The 24600-nt window shown below is 39.3% G+C and overlaps 2 protein-coding genes across 2 annotated transcripts; both read right to left on the reverse strand.

Annotated features, from left to right (window-relative positions):
* Nucleotides 1–14632: 14632 nt before the first annotated feature.
* LOC145046778 (uncharacterized) lies at nucleotides 14633–16936 on the reverse strand. The gene has a single exon (XM_078995045.1). It carries the CDS (start codon nucleotides 16934–16936, stop codon nucleotides 14633–14635), a length of 2304 nt encoding a protein of 767 aa, XP_078851171.1.
* A 5898-nt stretch (nucleotides 16937–22834) lies between these two features.
* Nucleotides 22835–23703, reverse strand: LOC145048009 (putative calcium-binding protein CML36). The gene has a single exon (XM_078996389.1). It carries the CDS (start codon nucleotides 23580–23582, stop codon nucleotides 22914–22916), a length of 669 nt encoding a protein of 222 aa, XP_078852515.1. The 5' UTR covers nucleotides 23583–23703; the 3' UTR covers nucleotides 22835–22913.
* Between the last annotated feature and the right edge of the window lie 897 nt (nucleotides 23704–24600).

Genomic DNA, 24600 nt, shown 5'->3' on the forward strand with positions numbered 1-24600 from the left:
TTTGGTGTAACTTTTTCAATTATATTTATGATGTGATGAGATTAAACTAACCTTTAATCTATAAAGATCGATTAGATCTTGAACAAGTATATAAACAAAAACAATATGAACGCAATAAAAGGAATAAGTCAAGATGGAATCAAACGTGTCGAATGATTAAACAAAATCCTCAGAAGAGCTCGATTAGGAACATCAACTGTAGAGGATTGGAAGGTTACAAGAACGATCAAAGAAACCTGTTATCGTCTAGATGTATCGCTATTCTCAGATCTCTAAAACCTTAACCTAATATGCATGCAAGCATAAACTTATATACAAAACATAAAAGGTTCACGGTTGGACAGGCCCAAACCGGAATACAAAGTAGCATAATCAGTCGAGCCCAAAAGACGCAATCTTCAAAATAATTTTCAGCCCAACAATCTCCCCCTTTGCGTCAATTTGGAGCGAGACCTTCATTCTCTTTTCACAGCAGAGGGCTTCTTTACCGTTTCAAAAATCTTCGGTATTAAAGCCAGAATATGATGCCTGAAGGTAATATACCAACGAAGCATGTCCGTAAAGTTCTTCTTGTCTGCTGTTGAGTTCTGTTTGCATCGGTGAATGATATTGATAATATGCTCCAGACAATCTGTAGAAAACAGATGTTTGTCTACCAAAGCAAACAGAAACTTATGCTTGTCGCCCCTGGTGAACATAACCGTCAGATTGGAAGAATCAATTTGCCCTATCTTCATTTTATGAACATCTCCGGTCTTGGAAGTGGGCTTGACGGTCGGTTTCTTGTTCATAACTTTTGCTATTTCCTGATCCATAGTGGCGAGCTCATGGACGTAGGAAGCTAACATTCTTTTAATATGTTTAAGAATTGGTTCATACTCTCTTTGGTTGGAGAGAAGAATGTTGTATAGCAAAATCCAATCATGCGGATTCAGACTGGGAAGATCTGCCAGAGAAATAAGATGTTCGGTGTTGGCCGTTCCTCTGTTGATTTTGAAATTAAAGTTCACAAATTTCCCAGCCTGTGTCGGTTTCAGTACCTTGACTTTAATGATTTTCTGAGCGCTCCACGTCAAGTACTGCGGTTGACCGTATTTCAGATAGAAATCTATGAGCTCTCTGTCAACCTTCAGGTTCGGATGAGGGACATCGGCAGTGACATCAAGGCAATGAAATGTGAAAGCTTTGCGCGTGATAGGAATGTCGAACTGCGAGTCTTTTGTATTTTCACACTCAAAGGATGCAATCGGTTCCAACCAATAAATGGAAGGAAACTCAATCGCTTGAGTGATGAGTGTGTCTCTGTCCCAATCTGGGAACAAAGTCTTCTTGGCTTAAATGGCCTCCTCATCCTCCCTGATCTTTCTTTCCCCGGCCTCGGCCTCACGAGCTATCCTTAGAGTTTCATAAAGCTCTTTGTCCCTTTTCTTGCGTTGAAGAGCTTCAGTGATAGTTTCGTCTGAATCTGATTCACTCTCAACTAGGACTTGTTTACCAGAACCCGAAGCTACATTAACCTTCGGTTCTATCTTGGACACACCTTCCTCTCCCCCTTGTCTCGGAAGAACAAGCTTCTCCGAGACACCCTTCATTTCACTTAAGATATTAATAGCAGGAAGGAGTTTCGCCTGGAGATGATGTCGAATAGTGAGGGTTAGGAAGGGATCATGGGTGTCAAGAACATTTGTTAGCATATTCTTGACATCACCAGCGTAACTTTGAAGAACTGCCCGTTGAGTCTGTAGCAAAGTAATTTCCTGTTGTGCCTGGGCCAGTTGGATCTTTTGTAAGTCGATGGTTGCCTGGTGCTTGACAAGATCTTCCTTCAGGGTGCTCTCGGCTGCCAGAGAGGCAAAACGTGAATCCAAAGATTTGAGAAATGAAGTGGATTCAGTTTTGAGGTCAGCGCGCAGAGCCTCAAATTTTGTGGTTTCACCCTGAAGGGTAGCCGAAAAAGAGTCTACTGACGCTTGAAATTTGGACGCACTAGAGTCAGCGTGAGCTTTTAGAGAATCAAGAAAGATCTGAGTTGTGTGAACAACCTCAGAAACTTCCTTGGTGGCTTTTGAGCATGAAGCAGCTGAGTTATCTATGGCGTCAGTTGAACGATCCAAGGCGTCAGTGTACGTCTTGATCGCAGACTCTATGAAGGCTTTGAGCACAACACCCCCGTAGGCTTTATTGTCAGCCAGCAGACTGTCAAGTTTGGTGTGAATTTCCTAAATCTGCTGACTTGAAACAGGGGTATCGGCATCTGTGTTTGTAGGGATCCGGTAGGGGCTATAATAGATAGAGTCAAACTCTTCATCATCGCCCCCCAAGGTAGCACCGGAGTTGGAGGATGGAGACGGAGATGGGGGAAGGTTGATGACCGGGGTTTCAACCACAGTAGCAGCCCCTGTATCAGATACATTGACCATTACTGGTGGTTGGGAAGAGGTGATGGTAACAGATTCGGTGATAATGTGCGTGGAGATAGAGGATGAAGGTTGAGAAACAGATAAGGGAATGTTAGGTTCTGTTGTGGTTTGGGGGATAGATATAGGAACAGAAAGTGTGACCTTCTGTGTGGGTGAGTGGGGTGGGGTTGGAAGTTTCAGGGAAGTAGGTGGAGTAGGTGATTTGGTAAGTTGGGGAGATGTAGGTGGAGAGGGTGATTTGGGAATATGAGGAGATGCTGGTGAGGATGGTTGTTGAGGAGACTGAACGGGTGTTGTTTCGGTTTGAGGAGCAGCAGCTTCTGTTTCTGATGGTGCATTCGGTTCTGATTCAGAAGAAGGAGACCCTTTGGCTCTTTTAGCTATTTTCTTTACCTTTTTCGATTTAGACTGAGAAGGTGCCTCTGCCTCATATTTGCGTTTGGAGGACCTTTTCTTTCTCTCCTTCTTTGGTGCGGTTTCTTTCTTCTCCGCCTTCTCCTTTTTGCTCGCCCTCTTGCCACGGTTGGCAGGTTGATCCAGGGCATCAAGAGCAGCACATTGTTCCTCAGACAGAACCCTAGGAGGCAAGGGGGTTCTGGTGCTGTAGTCAGCCATGATTGTGCTGTGTGGCGTGACGCACCTATACATGGACTCAGGGATTAGTCCATAGTGAAGAAACTTACTTGGATCGGAGACTATGATCTTCTTGGTGTGGTAAGTGGCAATTGAAGCCGTAAGAGCATCCTTCATTACCGGGATGTCAAGGGAATCCATGGCCCTTCTGGTAATAAGCGTCCAAAACCTGCCGCACAATATCTCGGAGTGCCTGGCAGTTGTGTTGAGACTCTGAACAACTTGAGCCCAGATTATGGACCCATAATCGAGATTAATGCCGTTGTAAAGACCATACATGATGGTCAGAAACCCTTTGCTTGTGGTGTCAGAACCACCACATCTCTCCGCTAAGCCCTTAATTAGAAGGGTAAGCAATCCGTTCCATTGAGACGGAAGACAGGATTTCTTGACTTTGGCAATGGAGGTAAGAACATCCGTATACCCCATCTCATACATCATTGAAAAAAGTTGCGCCGTGGAGATGAAGTCTGGTGAGATGACGGAGGAGTCGACGGCAAGCCCTAGAAGAGAGCAAAGCCGTGTTTTGGACACTGAGGTTTTCTTGTCGTGAATGGTGAAGAAGATGCGGTCTTTATGTTTGTCGTAGCTGGCCGTGGTGTAGACTTGGGAGAGCAAGGACATGGGAACGGCCTCCACTTGCGTAAGTGCCAACAACAATAGGGAATATTTGAGGCATTCCACCACGTATAGCATGTATGAGTCATAAAGGAATGGGGTCATCTCTATGATCAAATTCTGATTTGGTTTGATTGAGAGCAAAGAAGAGGATGCAGATTGATCTTGTGCGGAAGAAGAAGTCGCCATTGTTGAGTGTGGAAGAAGATGAACAGTGGTAACTTTTTCAGAGAGAGAATTCTTGAGAGGTAACTGCCAAAGAACACGATCACGCCTTATTTATACCGTTCACAGGAGAGAGAAAATTGTGATGATGAAGAAACCAAAACGTCGCCTGAAAAAGCGCGATTGGAAGTTATGGTGTATCCCAGGAATACGTCAGCACACGTGGGTGTGAAACGAATCATTTGCACGCGCCCAAATCATTTTCGTACCGTTTGAAATTCCTTGTGCCCTTGTTTGGTTACAACTGAAACTTAAAACCATATACCAAACAGCAATCAGAATGTTGGAAAAAAAGTAATTTTCGTGCATAAGAGTGTGAAAGACAAAGAAATAAATCAAATGTGTTTGGGATGTGAGTGTTGTCTAGTAAGAAGACAGAAAGCGGAAGATTCCGGGCAAGAATCGCTTCCTTCAAAGCCAAGAGTAACCTGAAGTGCTTGTGTGGTTTCCCGAGAAATACGATTAGTTGTCTTTTAACAAACAATGAAAGGCATCTTTTGATAATGGCTGAAGGGTGGCTGAACTCAAACCAAGCATCAAGTCTTGACATAAAACTGAGTGTTGGCAGAGTTACCTGTGAGACCGATGAGATCTGTTGAACAGGTAGGTGGGAAGTATTTCGTGACGTGAATGGTATAGACAGAAATCTCAAGGAAAAATTAAACTGGACCTCTTTGGGAAGAAATGTCTTAGGTGGAGACAATTTCATAAAAGATCACACAAAAAGAAAAGGAGATTTCCAAGTAATAGCTTGAGTTTATCACTCACCGTCAATTCATTTCAGATGTTGGATTTTGGGTTTCACTTAGAACATGGTAAACGAATCTAAGATCATAAACACAGATGTTGGGAAACCATAAGCCTCAGTGGTAAAGACCGAAACCATCACGGGTTACTTTGGGGAATCGAAGGCAAATGAAGAAGATGAGGAGAGGGTTAAGAGACCGAACGTACCTTCTGCTACATAAATGGGACAAAGTAGAGCAACTCATGTTTCAGATGAGTAGAGGAAGGTAGCTCTAGACCGAGTGTGAGAGAATAGCCTGATTGGGAAGAAACGATAGGTGTTGATCGAATCATTAAGGCATGTTCGAGGTCATAGAGGCTTGCGACAACATACAGCAGCATGCTTCTAGGGACGTCTAACTAGTCTGATAAAGATAAAACATACCTGGGTAAACATTATAGAAGGAGATGCTTATATTCACCTGTGCAAAACGTACACCTACTAGAAAGATAAAATGTTTTTGTAATTTTGGAATTTTCTGAGAGATAAATAAAAACTGAAAGATAAAATATTTTTGTAATTTTGGAATTTTCTGAAAAATAAATAAAAACAGAAAGATAAAACATTTTTGGAATTTTGGAATTTTCTGCAAAAATAAATAAAAACAGAAAGATAAAATTTGTACAAAATTAGGAAGTAGAGATAGACCGATCGATCTGTGTATTTCGGAGATAGTTTCAGAATCGAGAAGAACTGAGCGGTCTATCTTGGTCGGTTCTGTAAATCTTTTAGAGCAGAGAGAGACCGAGCGTGCTGGTTGCTTGAGCGCCTTTAAATTACTGGGACAGAGAGGGACCGAGTGGTCTGGTTATTTCGGTTCCTTTATTTTACCAGAGCAGAGAGTGACCGAGCGGTCTGGTTGTTTCGGTTCCTTTATTTTACCAGAGCAGAGAGAGACCGAACGGTCTGGTTTCTTCGGTTCCGTTAAAGCGCCAGAGTAGAGAGCAACAGAGCGGTCTGTTTGCTTCGGTTCCTTTAAAGCGCCAGAGCAGAGAGCAACAGAGCGGTCTGTTTCGTTCGGTTCTTGATTCTTAAATAGAGATTTGAGGATTTGGGACCGACTCTACAACCATCATACCTAAGCCTTGCAATATTTTATTGAATGATGCTTCAGGAAGAGCTTTTGTAAAGACATCAGCCAGTTGATCAGTGGTTCTTACGAAGTGAACTTCGACGTTTCCATCTTCCACGTGATCTTTGATGAAGTGATACCTCAGTGCTATGTGTTTGGTTTTGGAGTGTTGCACTGGGTTATGACAGATTCTAATTGCACTTTCAGATTCACAATATAGTGGGATCTTCTTCATATTGAGTCCATAGTCTCGAAGTTGACTTTGGATCCAAATCACTTGTGATGTGCAGGATGCAGCTGCAATACATTCTGCTTCGGCAGTAGACAACGACACGCACGTTTGTTTCTTGGATTGCCAACTGACTAACTTCCCATCAAGAAATTGACAACCACCAGTTGTGCTTTTACGGTCGAGTCCACATCCTCCAAGGTCAGCATCAGAATAGGCTTGAACAAAGAAGCCTGAGTTGGATGGATACCATAGACCTAAGGAGGTGGTTCGCTTGAGATATCGTAAGATGTTCTTCACTGCAAGCATGTGAGGTTCGCGTGGGTTTGCCTGAAATCGAGCACAATAACACACAAAAAACATGATATCAGGTCTACTAGCAGTTAGATACATCAGTGAGCCAATCATTTGACGATAGAGCGTGATATCGACAGCCGGTTTGTCTAGGGATGGGGTAAGCTTGGTGCCGAATGCCATTGGGACTTTGACTTTTGTGTCTCCCATCATACCAAACTTTGCTAGGAGAGTCTTCATGTAAGCTTCCTGATTAATAAAGATGCCTTCGGGTCCCTGTCTTATGTTTAAACCAAGGAAAAAGTTAATAGGACCCATTGAGCTCATTTCAAACTTAGTCTCCATCAGCTTTCTGAATTCAGCTGTTAAGCTAGGATTCGTGGAGCCAAAGATGATGTCATCGACATAAATTTGAACTATCATAAGGTGGTTACCTTCCTTTTTGCGAAAGAAGGTTGGGTCAACCGAACCTTGTTTAAATTTAGGCATCTTTAAAAATTTTGAAAGCGTTTCATACCAGGCCCTCGGAGCTTGCTTGAGGCCGTACACAGCTTTATCCAGAATATAGCAATGATTTGGATGCTTTTCGTTCACGAACCCAGGAGGTTGCTCCACGTACACAGCTTCTTCGAGTTCTCCATTGAGAAATGCACACTTGACGTCCATTTGGAAAACCTCAAAGTTCTTGTGAGCAGCATAAGCCAGAAATATTCTAACAGATTCTAGCCTAGCTACTGGAGCGAAAGTCTCTTCATAGTCTATCCCTTCCTCCTGACAGTATCCCTTTACCACCAGACGAGCCTTGTTCCTTATAACATTACCTTCCTTGTCCATTTTGTTCCTAAAAACCCATTTGAGACCAACAACCGAAGCATTTGGAGGAGTTGGAATGAGGCGCCAGACTTTGTTCCTTTCAAATTCGTTCAGTTCGTCTTGCATTGCTTGAACCCAATCAGAGTGATCTAGGGCAGTATTAACTGTCTTTGGTTCAACTTTCGATACGAATGAGTTAAACATACAAAACTCAACCTTTGAAAATAAGGATGTCTGTTTTGCCTTCAGTTGTGATCGGGTTAGAACCTTTTCAGAAACATCGCCAACTACTTGAGAGACAGGATGATCTCTGGTCCATTTGATAAGAGGAGGGTAATTCGGATCAAAGGTTGGATCTAGTTCAGCATTGATCATTTCTTCTGGCTCAGATTGGCTATCGTAATCGAGTGTCAGATCATCATGTTCGTCCTCAATTGATGAGCTTTGAGAGGCATGAGGTTCAAGTATTTCTTGTGGTACTGAGCTTCCAGGCGTTGAGGCATCTTCGGTTGGAGAGGTATCTTCTGTTGGAGATTCATCTTCGGTTGGTGAAAGATCTTCGGTTGAAGTGGTAGAATTTAGTTTCCCCTGGACTTGTGAGCTTGGCTCCCCCTCAACTTGTGAGCTTGGCTCCCCCTCGACTTGAGAGCTTGGCTCCCCCTCGACTTGAACGTTGTTGGAAGGCGAGTCATTAGTGGTTGATCCTTCTTCATGCATTCTTCTTGCAGCATCTTCGACAATCTGCTTCATATGATCAACTTTGTTGTCTGCTGCATCTGCTTCGGAGAGTGAAGCTTTCTCTGGTTCGTCAAAGAGCTCCAGAAATGTCTCGTATAAATTGGCGACCGAAACTGTGACTTTGTTAGTTAGAGGAAAGATTTCCCCTGCGGTGTCTTCTTTGGCCTGTAGCTTCTTGACATAGGTATCGTCAAAGGTCACATAGTATGTTTCTTCAATCCTTCTCGAACGCTTGTTTAGGACCCTGTACGCCTTGGATGTGAGAGAGTAACCCAGAAAAATTCCCTCGTCGACTTTGACGTCAAACTTGTTGCGGTGTTCTTTAGAATTAAAGATGAAACACCTTGAGCCGAACACATGGAAAAATTTCACGTTGGGCTTTCTGTTGTTCAGTATCTCATATGGAGTGAGCTTGAACCTCTTGTTGAGATAGGACCTGTTTTGTGTAAAACAAGCAGCCGAAATAGCGTCAGCCCAAAAATAAAGAGGTAAGGAAGCGAAACTTAGCATGGTTCGGGCAGCTTCACACAAAGATCGGTTTCGTCTTTCGACTATTCCGTTCTGTTGCGGTGTGTAGGGAGCTGAGAAATTGTGACTTATTCCCTTTTCTGCAAGAAACTCTTCAAACTCCCTGTTCTTGAATTCGAGACCATTGTCGCTTCTGATGTTGCGAACAACCTTCTTGAGTTCTACTTCAATTTGCTTGATAAACACTTTCAGCTTTTGAGTCGCTTCAGATTTGAGCTTTAGAAAGAACACCCATGTAAATCTTGAAAAGTCATCAACAATAACAAGAATATACTTGCTACCACCGATGCTTTCTATTGATGAAGGACCACACAAATCAATATGAAGTAATTCGAGTGATTCAACAACTTTTGTGTTGATTATAGATGGGTGACTTTGACGACTCTGCTTCCCCATTTCGCATGCAGCACACAAATGATCTCTGTCGAACTTGAGCAATGGAAGACCCCTAACATGACCTCCAGTGACAAGTCGGTTGATATCTTTAAAATTGAGATGAGATAATCTTCGGTGCCACAACCAGCTTTCGTCGGATTGAGCTTTTGACAACAAGCATATTGTTGGGTTTCCTTTGATGGGTTTAAGGTTTAAGGGAAACATTTCACCCTTTCGCTCTGACTTGAGAATGACTTTCTTTGACTTTTTCTCTATGATTTCAGAACCTTCATCATCGAACGAGACTTTGAGACCTGTACCTCCAACAAGCTGAGATACACTAATGAGGTTGTGTTGGAGTCCTTCCACATAAGCCACCTTCCTTATAGTAAAGTCCCCATTTGTTATCATCTCGTATCCCTTTATGGTGTCGAAGGAATTATTTCCAAACTTGATGTTGCCACCATTTGCAAGAGACCTGTATTCCCTAAGCTCCTCTTTCCTCCCTGTCATGTGACGTGAGCAGCCACTATCGATGTACCATTCTTCATCGAACTGCTCGTCACTTATAACCTGCAAAAATTAGGCAGATTTAGGAACCCAAAGTTTCTTGAGATTTTTTAGAACAAGAGGAATCAGTTTTAGAATAAGATGGAGATAAATCGGTGGAAGTAGAAGAATTAGAAGAACGAGAAGAATTAGAACGAGAGGGTTTGGATTGAGAGGATTTCCTGGCTGGAGACTCTAGATGACCCTTTTGCTTTTGATCATTGGAGGGACTGACCTTAGAGTTTTGTTCTCTTTTGACTTTAGAACCGAACCTTTGCGTTCGGTTGGAGCTGTCTTTGGAACCGAACCTTTGGTTTCGGTTGAAGTCTTTTTCAGAACCGAACCTTTGCCTTCGGTTGATATCTTCTTGTGAACCGAACCTTGGCTTTCGGTTTTTGTGACTTTCAAGCTTTCCTACAGGATTGTTTTCATACTTCAGATTCTTGTCTTGGTGTGAGAAATATGCATTCTGGGAATGCCAGAATTGTTTCCTTTCAGAAAGGTTCTTCCTGTATCTATTGTTCCTTTCTCTCTTCCTATTCCTCATCTGTGTAGGTTGATGATGAACATTTGCTTTCGTTTTCGGTGTCTCCTTGTCCGGTTCCTTTTGAACTGCAGGAGTTTTACTTTGAGCCGAAGGAGCAGAGGGAATGTCTTCCTTTACCGAACGATCATCCTTTTGAGGAATATCTTTTGTACCACTGGTACTTGGCTCATCGAAATAGTCCGGCTTATTCAAGGGTTCAGGTATGTATCTTCCTTTGCTCTTCCAGGAGGTTCTTTCAGATAAACCAATGGTTTCGTTTGCATTATCTATTGGAGCTTCCCAGAAGTATTCATCGCAGCCATCAGCATTGTCTTCGTTTACAATAGCTGTGAGTTCAGCTGTTTGATGTTCGGTAACTCTTGTCACCTTGTATACTTGATTCGGAGTGGTCCTGACCTTTTGATACACAACTACTTTCTCAACTAATATTGGGGACTTTTGATGGGACAACCGAGCGAACTCCACTGAATTTTCAGAAATAAGATTCTTGTGGTTTTCAGGTTCGGTTTTAATAAATTCTGAGCAGTCAACCGTGTCCTCTACAGAAATTTCACTCATGTTTTCGTCCTCGTTAAGCTCGGATGCATTTTCAACATCAATTTTGTTTTCTGAGCTTACGTTGGTGTTTAAAGAGTCAAATTTTTGCATGGTTTCGGTTCTCAGTTTAAGTCTGTCATTTTCATCCAAAAGATTTTTAAGCATGTCCTTGTGGTCTTTGGATTTAATGAAGGACTCAATTTTGTCCAGTCCATACATGTAGGTCGGATTGACATCATCAGACGATATCACACTCTCACAATTGTAGGCTTCGACATCGATTTCATCTTCCTTAAACCCTAGGAAGGGCAAAATCATGCGGTGGATCTTTTGGCCTATTTCACAATCCAAGTGAAGCTGAGTAATATTAGAATACAAACGTTTAGCAATTAAACAAAAAACATTCCGCTGTTTTAACAATTTTAAATTGTCTCTTTGCAAATAAATGTTTTCATCTTTAACTTTGACTAATTCCGACTTCTTTAACTCTATCCACATTCTTCGCTCCTCACTCTTCGACGCCACCCTGCTCAATTGATCAGTTAGGTTAGAATTGGTGACTCGAGTTTGAGTTAAGCTACTATCTAGATGAGAAATTCTTGTATTAACGTTTTTTAGTTCTTTCTCATATGAGGATGAGGGTACTTTGCATGAAATAAAAACAGATTGTACCTTCTTTATCAGTTCATCGAGCTCACTGAACTGTTGGCTAAGTGGTTTGGCCGCAAAACACATATCCTCCTGTACCTTCGGTCCATCACTTCCTCCATCAGTGTTGTATCCCCTCATTTGAGATACGTCAGTTACCATGAAGCATCTTCCACCACTGCTTTCCTCCTTAGCCACATAAGCCTTTCCATGGGTAGGCTTCCTCACTTCATCGTCTTCTGAGTCGGTAGACCAAACTTCCGTGCTACCGAACTCGTCACCTTTAACCGAACCCTGCACAATAAGAGCATTAATAGAAGGGTTAGCGGTAGACTTCTTCTTTCTCAACTCGTCCAATCTTTTCTGTAACACAGCTTCCTCATCATTTCCATCATCCTTTTCAGCCATCTTCTTAAGGACACAGTCCTTAGCATAATGGTTTTTCCCACCACAGTAGAAACAGCTTACTCCGGAATCTCCATCCACCTTCGGTTCCTTTTTGTGCTCCTCAGCCTTCTGTTCACTGTTCACCTTTTCAGAGCTGTAATTCCCCTGCCAGTTTCGGTTTTTGTTGCTGGGGAATATCTTCTTTATGAACCTCTTGGGATTGGACACCATCATGGCATAATCCTCAGACGTGAGATCATATTCCTCCAGGTTGAGATCTTCATCCTCCATCGCAGCTTTACTTTTAGATAGGAGGGCCAACGAACCGAGATTGGAAACGACGTTCTTTTCTTGCAGCACAATCTTCTCTTGGGACTTGAGAATACCCACCAGTTTCGCCAAAGAGTATGATTTAAACTGCTCATGGGCTTTGACTGTGGAAACCACTGCTCTCCATTCAGACCTCAGGCCATTCAAGAAAGTAACCTTCTGTTCGATAAGTTTCCTTTCAATATCGTGTTTGATCATCTTGCTGAGAAGATGATTGAAGCGATCAAACGTCTGGGTCACGGTTTCTTCAACCCCTTGCCTGAATTCTCCAAACTCAGATAGAAGCAAAGTTTGAATAGAATGTTCAAGATCCTCGTCTGTAGAATACAGTTCACGAAGTCTATCCCAAACTTCCTTTTCCATCGTGCATGAGCTAACCAACCTGAATGTGTCGGACTGAAGGGCGAATCTGATCAACCTTAATGCCTTGATATTGCACTGGAATTTATCTTTTTCATCCTGTGCAATATCCTTCACGTCCTTTAGCAGATCATTGTACTCCTTTTGTGTTTTGATGATTCTGGACGTTGCAGAATGAGAAAACGGTCCATTGGTGATGGCTTCCCAAATGAGATACCCATTATCCTCCGATCCAATAACATAGTCTTCGAAGTGATGCGCCCATACTTCATAGTCATGGGTGTATAAGATGGGAATCTTTGTCGTCGAACCGATGCTGTTGGAAATGTTAATAAGGTTTGATTGCGTTGCGTCCATTATGATCGTAAAAACCTGTTCAAAGATTAGACTTGTAATAAAGCAGATTAGGGCAAAACAATAAATATCAAGATACGTCAATAAAGAGATGACGGCTCAATAAATATTGATAATTGCGGAAAAACCCTAATGGAAATCTTTTTCACAGAAAAGATGTGTATCAATTACACAGCCTCCTGCTCTGATACCAATTGATGAGATTAAACTAACCTTTAATCTATAAAGATCGATTAGATCTTGAACAAGTATATAAACAAAAACAATATGAACGCAATAAAAGGAATAAGTCAAGATGGAATCAAACGTGTCGAATGATTAAACAAAATCCTCAGAAGATCTCGATTAAGAACATCAACTGTAGAGGATTGGAAGGTTACAAGAACGATCAAAGAAACCTGTTATCGTCTAGATGTATCGCTATTCTCAGATCTCTAAAACCTTAACCTAATATGCATGCAAGCGTAAACTTATATATAAAACATAAAAGGTTCACGGTTGGACAGGCCCAAACCGGAATACAAAGTAGCATAATCAGTCGAGCCCAAAAGACGCAATCTTCAAAATAATTTTCAGCCCAACATGATGGTTGTATTTACTTTGAGCACTATTATATTCGTTGTTGTGATACTGTACATGAAGTCCTCCACCCCCGGACATTTCCGCCATCCTTGGTTTGGGGGTGTGACAGATGATTGGAGCAGAGGTGAGTAAATCTTTCAAACGATCGAAGGCATCCTTGCATGGCTGAGTGAACTCAAATTCAGCATCTTTTTGGAGTAGTTGACACATCGGCATTGTAATCTTTGAAAAATCTTTAATGAACCGCCGATAGAAACCTGCATGGCCAAGAAATGAACGAACTTCCCGAACATTTGTCGGGTAAGGAAGACTTTTGATAACATCTATCTTGGCTTTGTCAACTTCCAAGCCTTTTCGGGACACAATATGACCTAGAATCAATCCTTTGTCCACCATGAAATGGCATTTTTCATAGTTAAGCACAAGATCTGTGTCAATGCACCTTTGAAAAAATTTTGTTAGATTGCTCAAACATTCATCAAAGGAGTTTCCATAAACTGTGAAGTCATCCATGAAAACTTCAATGATGTTTTCAACATATTCAGAAAAAATGCTCATCATGCATCTCTGAAATGTTGCAGGTGCATTGCATAGACCAAAAGGCACATGCCTATAAGCAAATGTGCCAAAGTGACAAGTGAAGGTGGTTTTCTCTTGGTCTTCCCAGGCTACCGGAATTTGATGAAAACCCGAGAAACCATCCAAGCAATAGTAATGAGATTTGCCCGCCAATCTCTCTAGCATTTGGTCAATAAATGGCAAGGGAAAATGGCCTATTCTCGTTAAGGCATTCAACTTTCTATAGTCAATACAAACCCTCCACCCGTTTTGCACACGGGTTGGCACCAAATCTCCCTCAGAATTCTTGACAACTGTGACCCCTGCTTTTTTCGGGACTACCTGAATGGGGCTCACCCATTTACTATCTGAGATAGGGTAAATCATACCTGCATCCAAAAGCTTCATGATTTCTTTCTTTACCACCTCCATCATGGGTGGATTCAGTCTTCTCTGTGCCTCTCGAGTTGGTTCGAAGTCCTCCTCCATGAGGATCTTGTGCATGAACAAGGAAGGGCTCAACCCTTTTATGTCAGCAATTGTCCACCCAATAGCTTTCTTATACTTTTTCAGCAAAGTCACCAACTCATCTTCTTCTACAATGGACAGCTTGTTGGAGATAATGACAGGCAAAGTCTTCTCTTCTCCAAGGTACGCATACTTCAAATGATCTGGAAGAGTCTTCAATTCTAGCTTAGGTTCCTGTACAACGGAAGGAAGAAGTTTTGTGTCAGAAATGGGCAATTTCACATTGCTATTATCATACCTTATTTTCTTCTTTTCTTCCATGCTCTCCACAATTTCCAGCAACTCTTCATCTAACTTGAAATTTTCTGCAATCTCTTTGACTGACTTGCTATCAAAATTCCTGCTCAAAACTAACTCCAACAAATCATGGTTAGTCAACTCAAAACACTTTTCAGTCAAAGGTTGGATTATATCAACAAAATTTATGCAATGAGCATCACTTGGGTACCTCATTGCTTCATAGATATTGAAGTTGATGACCTCCCCATCGAATTCCATGGACAATGTACCATTGTAGACATCAATTTTTTCTTGCTGTTTTCAAGAATGGTCTACCTAAAAGTATGGAACTCGAGGATGGATGGTCATCATCTCCCATATCAAGCACATAAAAATCTGCAGGAAAGACAACCTCATTAACTTGCACCAAAACATCCTCTAATACACCTTTTGGGTGTACTATAGAATGATCTGCAATTTGGATGATTACCCCTGTTTTTGTTAAAAGGCATATGCCAATATATTTATAAACAGAATATGGTAAAACATTAATTGAAGCTCCTAAATCTAGCATAGCACGGGGGACATACAAGTTTCCCAATTTGCAAGGAACGGTAAAAACACCTGGATCCTTGCACTTTGGGGGCATCCTTTTCTGCAAAACTGCAGACACATTTTCACTTACTTTCACTGTCTCATTACCTCGCAACTTCTTTTTAGATGTGCAAAGTTCCTTAAGAAACTTAGCATACCTAGGTACCTGTTTGATCGCATCTAAGAGAGGGATGTTGACTTCAACTTTCCGGAACATTGCCATGATTTCACTATCTTCTCTCTCTTTTTTGTTGCTGCTCAATCTTGATGGAAAAGGTGGTGGTGTGATCTTTGCTTCTTTCTCTTCCGACTTCTTTTTCTCCACCATTTCTTCTTTCTTTTCATCTTTCTTTGGTGGTTCTTCTATCACTAACTCCTCTTCTTCTTCTTCAGGCATCTTCGGGCCATCATATTTCTTTCCACTCCTCAAGCTAATTGCACAAGCATTGTGCTTTGGGTTCTTTTCAGTTTGAGGAGGTAGCTTTCCTTGATTCTCCATTTTGCTCACCGATTGAGCAAGTTGTGCCATTTGTTGCTCAAGATTCTTGATGCTTGCCTTGGTCTCTTGCTGAAAACTTTGGGTGCTGGTGGCAAGGCTTTTGACTATGTCTTCTAAGGACATAGTTGAGGATCCAGCTTGTTGAGGAGGAGGAGGTTGTAGTTGCCTCGGTTGGTAATTTTTTTGTGGGAATGGAGGCCTTACTTGGTAATGGGGTGGGGGTCTTTGTTGATAACCCATGTTTTGGTTGTTGTTCCACCCTTGATTGCCTCGGGGCTGATCATAAGTTCTTTGATTATTCCCGGAATAGCCTCCTATAACATTTGCTTCTTCATATTCTTCTTCTAGCAATTGAGGACACATATCAGTCGGGTGTCCCACTTGAGTGCAAATGCCACAGGGACGGGGTGTGGATTGCACACCTTTGTCCTTAGCAAGCATCATTACCACCTTAGTCAACTCGGATAGTTGAGCCTCAATTTGAGGATTGTGCACCTCTTTTACACCTCGAGGTGCATCGGTGTACCAATCTTCATCTTGACTAGTATGCTTTGAATCCTCCGCCATGTTTTTTATGAGATCCCGAATCTCTGTTGGGGTCTTGTCAGTCAAAGATCCTCCACTTGAAGCATTAAGAAGTCTTCTTTCCCAAGGATTCATGCCTTCAATGAAGTATTGAAGGATTTGATACTCACTAATACCATGCTTTGGGCAACGGGCACAAAGCTTTTTGAACCTCTCCCAATATGTATGAAAGGCTTCTCTTTTGTGTTGTTTGATCCCAATTATCTCTCTTCTTAGGGCTGAGGCTTTCATTTCTGGGAAGTATTTGTCTAAGAAGAGGCGTGCAAGATCTACCCATGTGTTGACCGTCCCCGGTGGAAGATCATAAAGCCAATCTTTTGCTGAGTCTTGCACTGCAAAGGGGAATGCCCTAAGCTTGATTTGGTCTTCAGTGACATTGTGCGGTTTCATGCCAACACACACAACATGGAACTCCGTGAGGAACTTGTGGGGATCTTCATTTTCTAAGCCTCTAAAGGTTGGGAGTAAGTGAATGAGACCGGATTTTAATTCAAGGTTTGTGGCTGCCGGATAGGTGATGCAAAGAGGTTGTTGAGTAACCTCTTGCCTCACCCATTGGCAAAGGGTTTGTTCTGGTGGTGGATTTGGAGGTGGATTCCCTCCATGGTTGTCTCCCATGGTATGAGTAGTGGTTGAAGTTTCTGTGGGTGTAGTGTTTGGGTTGTGATGAGTAGGTGAAGAGGGTGGGGTGGTATTTCTGGATGAGGATGGTTGAGGTGAACGTGATGGACTTTCTGTTTCGGATGCGGACACACTTGAGAGGGTAATATCCTCACAAATGTTAATGACCGGGGGATTGGATGATGAAGAAGTACCGGAAACCGGTTGCCTCTTACGAAGCTTGGCTTGCTTCATTAACTTCTTTGCAGTCTTCTCTATCTCCGAGTCAATTGGCAGTGGTGTACCTGTACGAAAAGATCTAGGCATAAACAATTAGTAACACCGTGTCCCCGGCAACGGCGCCAATTTGTTAGGTGTGTCAGACCCAACAAATAAAGGGGTACAACTGACTCCAAATACACTGCTTTAATGCACTAAAAAGTAACACAAGGCAAGCAGGATCGAACCACAAAGACACGGGACAAAAGTCTATACCTCTTTGCGCAATGTACTTTGGTCAAAAAGGGGGGTTTGTTTGCAAAAATAAATAACTAAATAACAATCTACTTTAAAAGCATGCACAAAATGAAATAGATTTGTAAACAAATTGATTGAATGGTTCTAGTTCTAGTTCTCAATGTTGTTGTTCAACTTGATTATGACTTCATGCAATTCAAGATTACTATTCTATGTTGGTACTGAAAGATATTAACACGCTCTAATAACTCTCGCTTGCCAAATTATCTAATCAAAACACGCTCTTTGATTAGACCTAGCTTTACTAATTCAACCTAAACACGCTCTTAGATTTTATTGAAAAACTGCATTAAGTTTTGTACAAGCTTCCCAACAATGTTCATTTCTTCTCATACGCTCGAAAGTGTGAAAACATGTGATATATGTTTTACAATAAGAAAACTTATTGCTTGTTACCAATTATTAACTCAATAGAACGATTAGGTTCCCTAAAAGTTAATTAACTGCGCAAAAATTCAATTCATGAAAGTGGCCAATCAAACACAAATCAAATTCAAGGATTCTAGTTGAAACAAAAACATAATCACTAGAATAGAATCACAAATCAAACATCAAATCATATGCTTCAAGTCAAGCAATCAACATTTTTTTTTAAGAAGAACTAGAAACTAGGGTTTCTTAGCCACACATGGCTAAGAACAAATCAAACAAGAGTAAATATGGAATTGGAATGTCCAATCCTTACAAAAATGAAATCCAAATGTTTGCAATGATTAAGTCTTCAATAAAGCTCCAAGAATTCTCCCAAAATTGCCCTAGATCGCCACCAACTGCTCCCAAAAACCTTTCTCCCCTTCAAAATGACGTCTCCTCCTCTTTTATTAAAGTTCACGCGACTTGCCATAAGGCCATGCATTTTTAGCATGGCCATGCCTTTTTCCCATGTGTTTTTTGGCATGGCCATTTGTCTTGACCATGTGTTTTTGGCATGGCCCATGCTTTTTTTTTTGCTAAAATTCCAAAAATTCTTCAATGTTGGCTCCATCTTCAGTCCAGCTTCACCACACGTCATGTTGCTCAAATATGAGATGATAAAGGACAAACACGACCAGTGTCAAAGTGACAAGAACCGCGTTTCAAACGTAATCCTTTGCTATGAAGATAATGCAACAACGACTCGGGTTATGTCTTCATGCTTTCCTCCATGGAATGACCGGTTCATCTTCTCTGCATGCTTCAAAGCTCCAAGAACCCAAGCTCCATGCATCCATGCATCCAAGCTCCACGTTCCATGCTCCATAATGCCTGCAAAATAAATCAAAAATAGTGAAGTACCAGACATTCTTAATGAAATATGCAACTACCCTAATAATCAACTAAATGCAAGAATTATGAAGTAGAATGCTATAAAAAGACGGAAATAAACATGCAAAATAGGTGCATAAAATGCACCTATCAATGCATATCAAGTATTGAAATCGTTATGTCTCATTGATCGTAAATATTTGAATCAAATCTTGAGTTGATATTGAAAGCCTGACATATGATACGCATATGCTATTGTTGTTCGTGTTCCCTTTTGCTTCTGTCATATTGGTATATATAAGGCATAAGATTATATTGTATCTATTTATTGAATTCACTAAGCGTTATCGTTTATCCCTCTCAATGTTTAACAATTGCAGTTGATGAGTATCCAATATAGTTTTACACTGCTGAAAGATTTAGAATAGTTATTACTATTTCTCTGTATTTTAATGTTCATAAATGTATATGAATAGTAGATTCCTCGGTAGACATGAAATGTAATAAAGCTTAGTCGGTTTGTATCCAATATTTTGTAATCACTTTATCAATATAAAATATTGTTTTATAAATATGCACGTAGCATGTTTTGAGGAAGTAACTTAAGAAATTTTATCTGAAATAGTATGAAAGTTTGGGTCTTTCATAAATATGAAAGTTAGGGTCTTTCAATCATGGTATCAGAGCAATGGTTTAAGTGAACTAAATATCACGGATTGGTATTTAGACTTAAACTATTGGAAGCTCAATATATGAGCTGATTCATAATAAGTATATGGATACAAACCATAGGAAATATTTAAGTGGGGGATTGGGTAGTGATAAACCCTAGTATTCTATGATATTAAGTTACTTCAGAATTTTAAGAAAATTAGTTTAAGTGAACTAGAAATTTTAAGAATTTCTAAACTTAAACAAGAATTATTAAGTAAAGATGATATGATATATTTTAGGTTGAATACCTAATGGAGGCAAGCACTAGAATATTAAGAGGAAATATGCCTTATATTCTATTATGTGCTAAATGATAAATGAATATAGAGAAGAGATATGCCTTATATTCTATTATGTGAGAAAGCTTAAGGCCTGTTGCCGACCATGGTTTAGAAAATTTTAAGAATTTTCATAATAGAATTTTTCGAAGTGATAAAGAGACTTATGATAGTTGACATCGATAAGTTTATAAATAAACGATCGCGAGATATCGTAAAATAATAAATATGAATTGTTATCGTAATAAGTGTATAAATACCAATAGAGTGGTAACATACATTTAAAGTATGTTTGATATATAATAACATCTTTGGAAGAAAGATGTGCATTTGAAACACGTTTGGGCAAAATAAATGTGTTGGTACAAATCCACGAAGTTGTTTTACCGCTGTTCAGATTGAAGAAGTGATTGTTTAATAGAGTCAAAAGAACCGAAGATGGTGATCAGTACTTCGGCAGTATCACAATGAATGTCATGCAAGATTTAGAAGAATTAAATGAAGATCAAAAGAAAGGCTAATGAAGTTTTCAGACTCAATAGGCCAAGACTTTGTGATGTAGTATGTAGTTCGAGTATTAACCCTATAAAAGATGTTCAAACTTAGTATTTAATAATACTAAGTGATGATTGACTTCTATCCCATCCTTACAGAAGTTCCATTGTGTGTTAAGCCGACTTTAACATACAAGACTGGGATGGTGAATTAAGTCATTTAGTGGTAAATGGTTAAGCAACTTACTTGTTTAAGTAAGGTAGAATGCTTAATTGAAGAAGAAATACACCCATAGTATCGTATGAGAAGAGATGTTGTAGTCAGGAATGATAGAGAACCAAGTTAAAGCTAGTAGAGCTTTCTGAGATACAACTAAGATGCAGACCTCTTAGGATAGACTCCTATGAAGTAGACTTAAGACTTACTCAGATAAAAGAATAACAATGTCAAGGAAGAATAATGAAATGAACAAATGTGCATGATGGATTACATGAGTTAGAAGATGATGCAGGTAGTAAAAGACCGCTTGTCTCCATGTTGCTAAAGTAAATTTTGGAATAGTATGTCTTGTAGAGTAGACACTACTCAAGAAAGAATTAATATGAAGAAATTGATGTAAAATTTCTATCGGCCTATGGAAAAGTATTAGGATATATTAAATCAAGCATATGCATGAGAAGAATCCTAAAAAGTGAGTATAGGTAATCCAATATATGTTTGATAGAAACGTGAAAACCCTAGTTGAGTCTAGGAGAAATTGTTGTACGTATTTGTTTGAACACATTCATGTGTGATAAGTTGCTTTGTGAAAACTTTTGAATGGTGACTTGGAAACTGCGAGACAATACTTGGGACGAGTATGAGTATGTGTGAATAGTAGTAGAGGCCTATACTACTGGAAGCACATGACTCACACTTGGATCAGGAAAAGTCACAAGGTTACCAAGAAGCTAGTAAATGATTCCGTTTTATTCATATGTGTTACCTTCGATTCGGTAATGACTAAGAAGACAAGTATTGTTCAACTCTTAAAGAATCGAGTCTGATTAGCACAAATCCGTGAAAGGAGTTAATTGGTTCAGAGAATATAAACCCTATTCAACACCTACTTCAAGTGATTCGTCGTCGATTTCCTTTTCTATAATTCCTTCACTATCAAAATATAAACCCTCTTGTATTGCTTCAACTTCATTGTTTTTTTTTGTAAGAACCTAGTAAAGACATAACTAATGATGTAACTCATAAAGAAATAAACCATTTAGTACATTTTATTGCAGTTTATCTTGTCTATATTTATTACTATCATCCAATTCATTATCAACCACAAAGGTTGGGTCATTTTCATCACTTTTCTTCACTCAAGTCGCTTTCTTTAAAGTATGAGTCCTAATATAATTATCACTGTAACGAACCATGATTAGAGCGGTTACTTTCGGTACATTAAATATGAGGTGAGAAATAAAGAAATTTAACACAACTAGTGAAGGGTTAACACAATTATACACTTCACCCATGACCAAAAGCGTGTTGCATAATCAATCGTACGACATTATGGGACGAAATTCCACTTGCTTTTTCTTCAATAATGAGTTTTATCGTTTATAGTGAGCTCCCTTCAAAGACGGACCACCATTTGGTGAAGATACAAAGACGTCTTTCCTTGATTTGCAAGCGACGTATGTTACTCCATTTTGACTACCTATAATTGAAGCCCCCATGATTTGTACTTAGGTCTCCTGTGCAAAGAGGGGGGGGGGGGGGGGGGGGGGGTCAAATTTCATGTGCGCTTTGATGAATCCTACTAAATTATTGTCTTCAATGAGGTGTTTGTTACCCCTATTTGGTGTGATGTTCAACGATGTAATGATTGATTGTCGTATGAAAAGATTATATGAGAGAAGCGGAAATGACTAAAGGGTTACTGAGAAGTAATGGCGTAACTTGGTCGACATTGAACAAAATTAAAAGGAAAATCTTTAATAAAGTCTTAGTATTTTTGGTATTTTACGGTTTAATCCCAACATTAATTTTTTGTACAGAGAAGTCCCGATTATCTAATTTTATACGGTAAATTTTTATTTTCTGTTGAATAAAAATAAAGATTATTATGCAAAATATAAAATAATCGAAAATTTTCTATTTAAAGAATAAAAATTGGGATTAAATGAAGTAACCTAGCATATTGGGTTTTTATAAGAGATTTCCCAATAAAAATATATAAATATAAATTTAAATAAAATAATTAAAAGTAAAATGTATTTTGTGTCAATTACCTACAATTATACTCAAAATTATAAAATTTCTGAAACTCAACCACCATAAGGCTAAAGAGTATGGAGGGCCTACACACAACACCAGTACTGCATTTTAGAGTGAAGGGGAAAATGGTGAGAGGAGGCCCTCTCTTTTTGTGTTATTAGTCATTTTTATTTATTTATTTATTTAGTTTTTTTAATATTTATTAAATTATATACATACTAAAAAATTATAAAAATATGTTAAAATTTATGGTTTTAATTTCCTATATGAAATGAATATAATATTTGTATAAAATACTTTTAAAAAAATATAAAAAATAAAAGTAATGAAAAATTAGTGAAAGATATCTATTTTCTGATGAGTGAAAAATAAATAAATCAATAACGTTACACTCAAAAAATAAAAGACGAAAGATAAAAATAATCTGTCCACCTACTCTCCTACTTTCATGTATTAGTGAGTCCAGGAAAAAAAATGTTTCAAACATAAAGTAAACCAACCAAACAATAATTTCAAATATATAATTATAGCATATTAAAATACATTAAATATTTATTTATTGTTTTCAGTCGATTAATTCGCGCCGTCCATTGACTTAGATAATCTGTTTTCATGGCCACACGATGAACACAACACCACACCATATTCTCCGGAAAAAAATGTATATTAAAAAAAAAGGAAAAAAAAAAAAAAAAAGTAAATTCAAGAATTTGATTTTCGATTTAATATTAGAATCTTTTAGAAGATCTAGCAGTTACAGTATGTTTTTCTGTCTTCTATCTTTGTTGCTCCATCATACGCGTGAAATCCTCGAAGCAGACGAATCCATCTCCATTCTTGTCCACACAACTTATCATACGCCTGCAATCCTCTAATGTGCACTGTCCGTCGCCGATCGACTTAAACACCGCAAACAGCTCATCCGCCGTGATCATCCCGTCGTGATCCGTGTCAAAAAACTCAAAAGCGCCTCTTAACTCGTCGTTACACGACGGTGGTCCGAACGCAGAGCTTATAACGCCGAACTCCTCAAGACTAATGCTTCCGTCGCCATCTCTGTCGATTTCGTTAAGCATGAGGCTAAGTTCCTCCGGTGTAACAGGCTCAGCACCTCCGATCCGGCTCAACAGAGCCTCCAACTCCGCTCTTGTTATCCTTCCGTCGCCGTCGGTGTCCATGATCCGGAACGCCTGTACAAGCTCAAACTGTATATCGGCTGAGATCTCCGACCACTCGTCGGATGATATTTCATGTGAGTGGGTCGGTAAGACGCTGGTTGGTGTCGCAAGGCCGCTTGATTTTGACTTGTGGTGGTGGCTGGGCTCCGGGGAGCCTGATGTAGTGGTAATGGAGGAACTGAAAGACGATGACTCCGATCTGGATACTGTGCTGCGTTTTTTGGATCTGAAGATGTTCTTGGGGTTGATTCTTCCGGAGAGTTTCATGATTGGAAAGAGGGAGAGGATGCAGAGGGGATTTGATGATAATGGGGATTCTTGATGGAAGGAGGGAGGAAGATGGTGGTGGTTATATGGAGGAATGAGAGGAGAGCCATAGTGACCTTCGAGGAAGCTTCGTTGGAGCCGTAGTAGGACTATTTATTGGTATTGGGTACCAAATTTTGATTTCGTGTGTGTGGCTGTTTGCTTTCTTAAGCAACGGCATTTTTGCTTTTGTTGTTTTCCAAATTATTTTATAATTACATAAAAGTTAATACTTTTAATTGTAACAATCTTATCTATAAAAGTTTATTTTCTTGATTTGAGTTTATATATATATATATATATATATATATATATATATATATATATATATATATATATATATATATATATATATATATATATATATTAAAGAAATGAAAGTAAGGAATATTATATTTTTGGGTTTTACGTTTTTACCACAAATCTTTGGTGTATTTAATACTTTTTGCTCTTAAATTTAAAATTTTTATATTTTTGTGTTTTGATTGATTTTTTTTGTCTTTTGGTTTTTACCGCAAATTTTTAGTGAGTTTGATATTTTTAGTCTTACAGTCAAAAGTTTTACATTTTTGATGTTTTTGTCACAAATCTTTTATAAATTTGACACTTTTCGTCCTTGTACTAAAAAAATTTACATTTTGACATAAAAAAGAAAAAAAAAACTCCTTTTGAATTTTATCATCATATTTTTCCAACTTTAGCAACTTTAACATTATTGCCACAACATCTTTTAATTTTCTCCTGGAGTTTCCATTCTTTTGATTGTACACTTTTGACATCTAATTTTAGAGACTATCGATTTTCTCCCTTATTTGTGATGATTTACAATTTCAGCACATATCTTTTAAAGTTTGTCGATTTTTTCCGTAATACCCCAAAAGCGGCGTAGCCGCGACCTCTTTACTAGTTACTATTAAACTTGTTTTGCGTGTTTGAAAAATACCAATATAATCGATTACTATAGACAGTGTCATTGACA

The sequence above is a fragment of the Lactuca saligna genome, chromosome 5 (genome assembly GCF_052625555.1).
Source record: "Lactuca saligna cultivar CGN05327 chromosome 5, ASM5262555v1, whole genome shotgun sequence".
In the NCBI taxonomy this organism is placed as follows: domain Eukaryota; kingdom Viridiplantae; phylum Streptophyta; class Magnoliopsida; order Asterales; family Asteraceae; genus Lactuca; species Lactuca saligna.

Excerpts from the sequence above, each read along its gene's own strand:
- LOC145048009 (XM_078996389.1), bottom strand. The coding sequence starts at position 23,582 with ATGAAACTCTCCGGAAGAATCAACCCCAAGAACATCTTCAGATCCAAA.
- LOC145046778 (XM_078995045.1), bottom strand. The coding sequence starts at position 16,936 with ATGCCTAGATCTTTTCGTACAGGTACACCACTGCCAATTGACTCGGAG.